Raw genomic sequence first — 7,745 nt, 5'->3', positions numbered from 1 at the left:
TTGATGGCCCATTTTCACCTGGAAACACACAATGTCTCAGGCAAAACAACCCCTTCTTGTGACACTATCCCGGCAGGAAAGGCAACGATGTCTCTGTAAAATTAACCGCTTTTTTAATGGCACTATCTCAGCTGAAAACAAAGCAACGTCATGGTAAAAAAACAACTGCTTTTCGTGCCTCTGTCCCGGGCTGGAAGTGTAGCGATGTCATGGTAAAATCAACCGCTTTTGATGCCCCTATCCCAGCAGGAAACGCAGCCATGTCACAGTAAAAAGCTACCATTTTTGGCGGCATTATCCCAGCTGGAAATGCAGCAATGTCATGGTAAAAAACAACTGCTTTTCATGCCATTATCCTGGCAGGAAATGCAGTGATGTCACAGTAAAAAATAATAGCTTTGGTGACTCTGTCTTGGCTGGAAATGCAGCAATGCATTGGTAGAACAAAACACCTTTTGGGACACCATCCTGGCATAAAACACAGCAATATCTTGGTGAAAAAAATTTTGATGGCCCATTTTCATCTGGAAACACAGCAATGTCTCAGGCAAAACAACCCCTTCTCGTGACACTATCCCGGCTGGAAATTCAGTGATGTCATGGTAAAATCAACCGCTTTTGAAGCCCTGTCCTGGCAGGAAACGCAGCCATGTCACAGTAAAAGGCAACCACTTTTGGTGGCACTATCCCAGCTGCAAATGCAGTGATGTCTTGGTAAAAACAACTGCTTTTTAAGGCACTTTCTTAGCTGGAAAATCAGCAATATCACGGTAAATATACAACTGTTTTTCATACCCCAATCCTGGCAGAAAATGTAGCGCTTTTTTGGTTAAAACAACCACTTTTTGTGGCACTATTCCTACCGTAAAAGCAGTGACGTCTTGGTTCTATCCCCAGAGGAAACCCAGCAATGTCATGGTAAAAAATAACTGTTTTTGTCGTCCCTATCCCAGCAGGAAATGCAACAATGTCTTGGAAAAAAAGACAAAAAACAACAACAGTTTTTGGTGGCACTATCCCAGCTGGAAACACAGCAACGGGTGGCTAAAAAACACTCACATTTGGTGACGAAAAAGCTGCTGGAATTGTAGCAATGACTCACTGGAAAACAACCAAATTTGATGTTTATTGGTCTCAAACAGAGGTCTGCAGCTTGGCAGGAGTCTCATCTTGGTGTCTCCACCATCCAATATCCCCTCCCACCTCCTGATGACAGTCAGCTCGTATACTACGTCACCCCAGAAACACTGATATGATACGTATGAAACGTACAAATGTAACTTGTCCATGGTTTGCAGAAATGTACATTTTACATTTGTACAATTTTTAGTTTTATCCTCTTATGTTATTTTGTGTTTTCCGCCCTTCATTCTTCACACCTACACCCTGCACCATCAGAGGGTAACCCCCGGACGCGGAGCCTTTATATTTGAGCTAAATATGGATCGCCATTCCTTTGCACCTCTTTGTTTCCATCTTTAGCTGGAGGAGACAAACAGCACTGAAGGAGCAGAGGCATTGGCCGTGAACTTGGATCCCCCTCCCCCCATAAACACACACACACACACACACTGTCTCCGCATCACTCCCTCTCTTTTTGCACCCCATCCTTATCCCCACCCTACCCAACGTTTTCCCCCTTCCAGCTATGTCTGCAAGCGTTCCCATGGCAACTGTCGCACTGCCTGCCTAGCAACAGGCTTTATCCTTTCACTGGAAAAAAAGGGGGGGAACAGAATGGGGGTTGTGGGGGTTGTGTGCGTGTTTTTTTTTATTTTTTGTGGGTGAGGACGGTAGCGTAACAGCAGCATGTTGCAGTAGATTCATTAAATCTCTTCTTCTCTCCTCTCCACACCTGCAGCGTCTGCCTGGCCTCTTACTACCTTTCCATTTCACCACAGGCTTCTGTAATTTACTCAGAGTCTCTGTGTGCTTGGAAAATCTGATTTTGGGGGGAAACTGTTGCCAAAATTAGTCATTATAATCTTAAATTCAAGGGGGCTTACACGCAGGTAATGTAATTACAGTGAACATCTATTTTTGTCTCACAGCAGATTTGAAAAGCAAGAATAAATGTGTTTTATACACAAGCAGATGAGATCACGTCTGTAATAATGAAATGATGAAACATTATTATTTCTCAGTACAAAGGAGCAGTGACCTGAAATTAAGGACATCTGTATTGTGTCAGATGCTTAGTTTCTCCACATTCAGCTGCCATTTTTACACTTCAGCTTCTATGTGCATACAGTCATGTAGATAATACACGTGCACGTGCTGAATTTAACTTCACTCATCACCATGCCAACTAACCTGCAGGAACAATAAAAACTGCAGTGATCCATAGCATGATTAATATGATGTGGTAGATGGTGAAACACAGACGCTGGGGCGCCACAGTGATGCCGAAGGTGTTGTCTTTGCTGCCCCCTGCTGACGCCAAAGCAGCATTAATTTTGAAAAATAAATTCCCAAATAAAGCAAGGGAAACCTGTGGTATCAGAATACAAGTTAATCCAAAATGTATTGAAACTTGCACCATGATGATGTATGTGCACTGACAACACACTGCAACAGGCCCCATCAGATTCATCTATACATTCCTCTCTGACATGAATTTCCCTCCAGCTGTTATGATTAAAGCTCAGTAATAGGACTGTTGAGTAACAGCAGACACACCCACTGCCTCTGTCTCTGTCTGTGTCTGTGTCTGGCTGTCAGGCTGTGACGACTGTGGGAGAGGAACCTGACAAGTTTTCATTTCAGTTGTCAGCACTTGTCAGCCAAACTTCACCCTCCTGTTGTTCTCTCATTATCTGTTATTTGGGGAATTATATGCCGGCTCACATGAGCAATTATTTGTGCTGGCTTTAGATGTTTTATTGCAGTATACTATTATGTATGTTGCATAACAGTGAGGCATTGTTTCGTCGGTGTTTAAAGGGGCATCACAGTGATTCAGTGCTGCACATCTATTCACAAGGGGCCAATTTTTTTAAAATAAGAGTTATTGAAATCAAAGCAGCAGACGCTAAAATATCCGGACTCTCATTCCCCAGTGTGAGTCAAACGCTTAAACACTACACTTCCCATAATACAGCTCAGTGGCTCATTAAACCCTCACTGCCTTCTAAATGCCACCTTCTGAATAAATCCTCACATTTGACAGTGCTGCTGTAACAGTTTAACTTTCCGCTAACTGCTAACTGCTAACAGCTAACAGCTAACTGGAAGCTTTGAGTTCACAGCAAAACGTTTCCAGCACTTCCTGCCTCAGACCAGTGCTTCAGAATAAAAGCAAAAATATTTTATGTAACTTTATTATAACAGTACTTTATATAGCTAACTTTTTTTACAGCAGTACTTTAAGTATATCGTAACTGTATTTTATTTGATTTTACTATAACAGAACTATATTATATAATACTTTAACTTTATTAGACCTATACTTTTAAATTACTGTTAAAATAAAGTTCATTTAACTTTATAAGAACAGTAATTTATTTAACTTTTTTATAACAGTATTTTATTTTATTATTACAGTACTTTTTAACTTTAACTTGTTTCTGACAGTACTTAATTTATTTTTTATTATAACTGTTTTAAACAGACTTATTTCCCCTTTTTACTTTTTAATTTCACTTTATTATGTCTTTCTTATAACATTATTTTTTATTGTAATTGCGGTTTATTTAGTAGTTAAGTATTTCAAATAAGGAAATAAGTCCAAATAAGTTAAGAGGAGATTTCAGAATATTGAGATATGTATTGTGTTTTGAAATATTGCTTTAAGATTTTGCGGTAGTATTTCTCCACCAGATTGCTCAGCCCTGTTTTCTACTTGTGTCAAATAAACCATACTTCACATGTAAAATGAGAGGCTTTAGGTTTCCTCCAGTAATAACCAGCTCACCACCACGATGTTGAATCTGTCAAATTGATTTATTTTTAATATGAAAATGTACAGAAAGACAGCAGACGTTAAATTCTCATCATCACCACCTCAGTACAGATAACACGGCAGCAATAACACGTACTGAATGCATGAACAGAGACTGAAGTGAAACACCCAAAACAGAACATGTTACAGTGTCTTTGCTAAAAAAATAAAAAGCTGCTTCTTGACATAATCGTGCGACACATAACAAGAGATGAGAAACAAGCGTATTATATACGTGTTGTGTGCGATTCAGAACAAACCAGGACTGGTGGAGGTTTGACAGCGAATAGTTTTATTCCTGTGTGTTTACTGTCTGTCTGCTTGTGTTTACAGCCTCCAGCACACCTGCTTCAGCAGCTGGAAACATGCACAGTAAGTCAAACCACTCACAAACTGCAAACACCTCCTGCGTCGTGATGTGTTCGCAAACTGCTGGCTGACTTCCAGTTGAATTTAACGTGGCTGCAGAACCACCAAAACCTGTTTCTGTTAATGATGTGAGGAGATTAAGTGAAGCTTGAGTTGTAATGATGTGATGTAAACAGTTTGTGTGTGTGTAGTCGTCACAGTGCATGGAAACTATTAATACTACTACAGATAAGACTCCCTGTCTGAGCAACATTAACTGGAGGTGAGATTAAGTAGTTGTTGAACAGCAGGTGATGAGATGAATGTTTATAGACATTTAATATAATATCATACAGTATCTGAAATAAAAACAACACGTTGTTAAAAGTTCGTTAGACTTGAAGGTTGATGAGTCCTGGCGAACGTCTGTGCTCAGTCCAGCACTCCTGTTTTTGCACTCAGCCAAAGTTTGTCTGTAAAGTCCAGACACTCGCAGCCCTGTTCCTCAGTTGACTTTGGCCATGAGCTGCTCTGTGAAAAGCTTCTTCAGCTGAGCCACCTCCTCACTCAGAGAGTTGAGCTGAGACTTCAGGTGAGTGTTCTCGTGCTTATACTGGACCTCAGCCTGTCCTTGCGTGGCAGGAGGCTGGACACTGTAGGCGTTGTACTGAGGGGACTGTCTCCCCTTCCTGCCTTCCTCCCCCTCCAGCTGCTGCAGCCAGGAGCCGGCGCAGTGCCCTGCCGCTGTTTCAACCCCGCTCAGTCCTTTAAGGGACTCTCTCTGAGCTTCCCGTCCTGCTGTGGACAGCGCAGGGCTGCGTCTGGCGCTGCTGTTGTCCCCTGCAGCATCCACCGCGTCCCCGCAACCGGGCGTCTTGAAGCGTAGCTTGTGAGGAAGGTTTTTCATCGGCTCAGCGTGGTCCAGCTTTCCCACAGTGGGTCCTGCGGTGACATCAGCAGGGGAGTGATGGAGGTCATAGCCGAGCTCCTCTGCTCTGTGTGGTGACAGCTTCCCGTGGTCGCTCAGCCGGTCCTCGAAGAAAATCGGACTGCCCACGCTGGAGCTACCTGGCGTGGAGAACCCAGAGTCCTCTGATATGTTACCAGCCTCCCTGGACGCCTTGGTGCTCAGATGGCCTGTCTGGTTGCTGGGGTGTGAGGCTGCGGAGCTGGGGAGACCTCCGTCGCCTCTGTGGAGGTAATAGTGAGGAGTCAGGGATTGAGCGGCGTGGTGAGGAGCTGTGGTGAGGGGCAGAATCGGGGCGTTGGAGGGGTCTTTGACCAGCCCGAAGCGGAACTTCAGAGCCAACAGCTCCGCTCTCAGACGAGCATTCTCCTCCAGCAGAGCCAGAACGCGGCTCTCCAGGACCATGTCATTCACACGCCGCTTCTCCCGCGAACGCTTCGCCGCCTCGTTGTTCTTCCTCCTCTTGTCCCAGTAGCCTTCGTCCTTCTTATCAACAGGGATGAACTCCCGCTTGCGTCGGATGCTGGAAGAAGGACTCTCTTTGCGTTTGACGGCAGAGCTGCGACCCAGCAGGGAGCGGGCCAACATGCTGCTGGAGGTCAGGATGGACACAGCTTCATCTGTGAAAGACATTGGCCCTCCTCCTCCTCCTCCTCCTGCTCCGCCTCCACCTGGACTCACTGCTGCAGTTGACTCCAGAGTCTGGAGCACAGCCACGTCCTGCTGCCCCCTCATCTGCTGGGACTCTTCCTCGTACATCTCGCCTGTCAGGGGGGTGGAGTGAGTCTCTCCTCTGTGCTCTGTGCTGCTCGGCGCTCTCTGGACTCTGACAGTCTCTGGAAGCAGCAACAGTGCCACCTAGTGATCAAAGTGACACCACAGGAGGGATTTAGTTGTTATGCAAGAGCCATTACAACACAGTATTATGTAACCCCATTACATCTCTCCAATAAAACGGGAGCAACTTGTACCATAACCTCACAAGCCTCATTATACGTTCAATATGGGACACAATGCTTGTTGTTAACGCAATGAGCCATACCAGAGCTCTGGCATCACTATGAGCTCACAGCACCAGCTTTAAACACAAGGTGACATAAATCCTGATCACAATCTGACATGAATCTATAAATAGCCTAACCTACATTTGTATTTACGACATAAAACAAACATTTATGGGTTTAAATTTATGAGCGTGTCTTGTCCCTTGTTATCTTCCAACTGTCATCTTTGTTGGGCAGACTTGAGTAATGTGTGATCGGTTTCCGGTCTGTTTTAGTTGCTTCATCAGCACTGACCCACATGTCTGACGGGGACACGCTGATCTCCTGGCTGCTTTTACTTTTATCTAACGTGACCTCACTCTGCTGCTCTTCTTCACCACCAGTTTTTTTGTAGTTTTATTATCCCTGAACAAGGTGCAGCTTCTGTCCTGTGGTACTTTATTTTAATCTATATTAAAGTTTTTTCTGTATAGGTCTGCAGTAACGTGATAAAAGCAAAGACATGAGGAAATAAAATGCTGTTTAAGTGTAAAAGTTATTCCCAAATCAGGTTGAAATCACAACTGAATGCATGTTTACAAATCTGTTCAAACACGTGTAGTTGTAAGTGATATTTAATACAGTTTTAAACACACAGGCTTTATAGATTATTTTGGATTTAAAGTTCTAAGAGAACATGCATCATATTTCATGTTGTTTTGTTCAGCGAAATTACACTAAAGTGATTGAAAACAAATAAACAAACAAACAAAACTTGAATCAAAAACATGGAAATAATAATATTACTGATTATTTACCTGTGACGAAGGGTGAGTTTGGTGCGCGCGAGTCCTCGTCCCTCGTCCCTCCAAACGTGTCCGTGTGTGTGTGTCCGGTTGAGGAAGAAGCTCCTGTCTCGTCTCCCTCTCTGCTTTTAATGCTGCAGATCCACTCAGCGCTGTTACTTCATATTATGATCGGCGTGGCGCACCTCCACTCTGCTCCACTTGGAAAAACCGCAGCTCCTATTTGTAACGTTGAGTTCAGCTCAGGACGGTCCCTATCCTCACTTGAACCAGCAGCGGGGCCCTTTTTGTGTGCGCGTCTCTGGGACCGCCTCTCTCTGTGACACCCCCCCACTCCTGCCCTCATCATCCAGAGGAAAGCTCCTATCGGCTCTCGCATAACATGGCAGTTCATCATCACCGCCACAGCCATCATCATCATCATCATCATCATCTGACCTCCCTGGCCCCGCCCCCTGTGACAGGATAATCTTCTCACAACAATTAGGTAATGTTGCGCCTGTCTTTGTCCCTCAGGCATGGAGAGGCTCTTCCTGTGAGGCAACCGTGGAAGATAAGTTTATGACTCACTTTGTAAAGTGTAAAAAATGTTTGGTTTTTTTTTTTTTTTTTTTTTTTTTTTACCTCTTTAGAAACTCCAAAACACACTTAAGCCACCTTATCATTCTTCCTCTTCAGAATTCAGCCACAGAAAATGATGC

The 7,745-nt window shown here is 44.0% G+C and overlaps 1 protein-coding gene across 1 annotated transcript; it reads right to left on the bottom strand.

Moving 5' to 3' along the window:
* Positions 1 to 3,923: 3,923 nt before the first annotated feature.
* nfil3-6 (nuclear factor, interleukin 3 regulated, member 6) lies at positions 3,924 to 7,381 on the bottom strand. The gene is made up of 2 exons (XM_049560761.1): positions 7,057 to 7,381; positions 3,924 to 6,113 (listed from the first exon to the last, which is right to left on the bottom strand). Exon 2 carries the CDS (start codon positions 6,012 to 6,014, stop codon positions 4,794 to 4,796), a length of 1,221 nt encoding a protein of 406 aa, XP_049416718.1. The 5' UTR covers positions 6,015 to 6,113; positions 7,057 to 7,381; the 3' UTR covers positions 3,924 to 4,793.
* Between the last annotated feature and the right edge of the window lie 364 nt (positions 7,382 to 7,745).

Source organism: Epinephelus fuscoguttatus, linkage group LG19 (assembly GCF_011397635.1).
Source record: "Epinephelus fuscoguttatus linkage group LG19, E.fuscoguttatus.final_Chr_v1".
NCBI lineage: Eukaryota > Metazoa > Chordata > Actinopteri > Perciformes > Serranidae > Epinephelus > Epinephelus fuscoguttatus.
The sequence above is the reverse complement of the archived record's forward strand: the minus strand, read 5'-3'. Positions and strand labels throughout refer to the sequence as shown.

What these genes read in the sequence shown, in the direction of transcription:
- nfil3-6 (XM_049560761.1), bottom strand. Translation starts at nt 6,014, where the DNA reads ATGTACGAGGAAGAGTCCCAGCAGATGAGGGGGCAGCAGGACGTGGCT.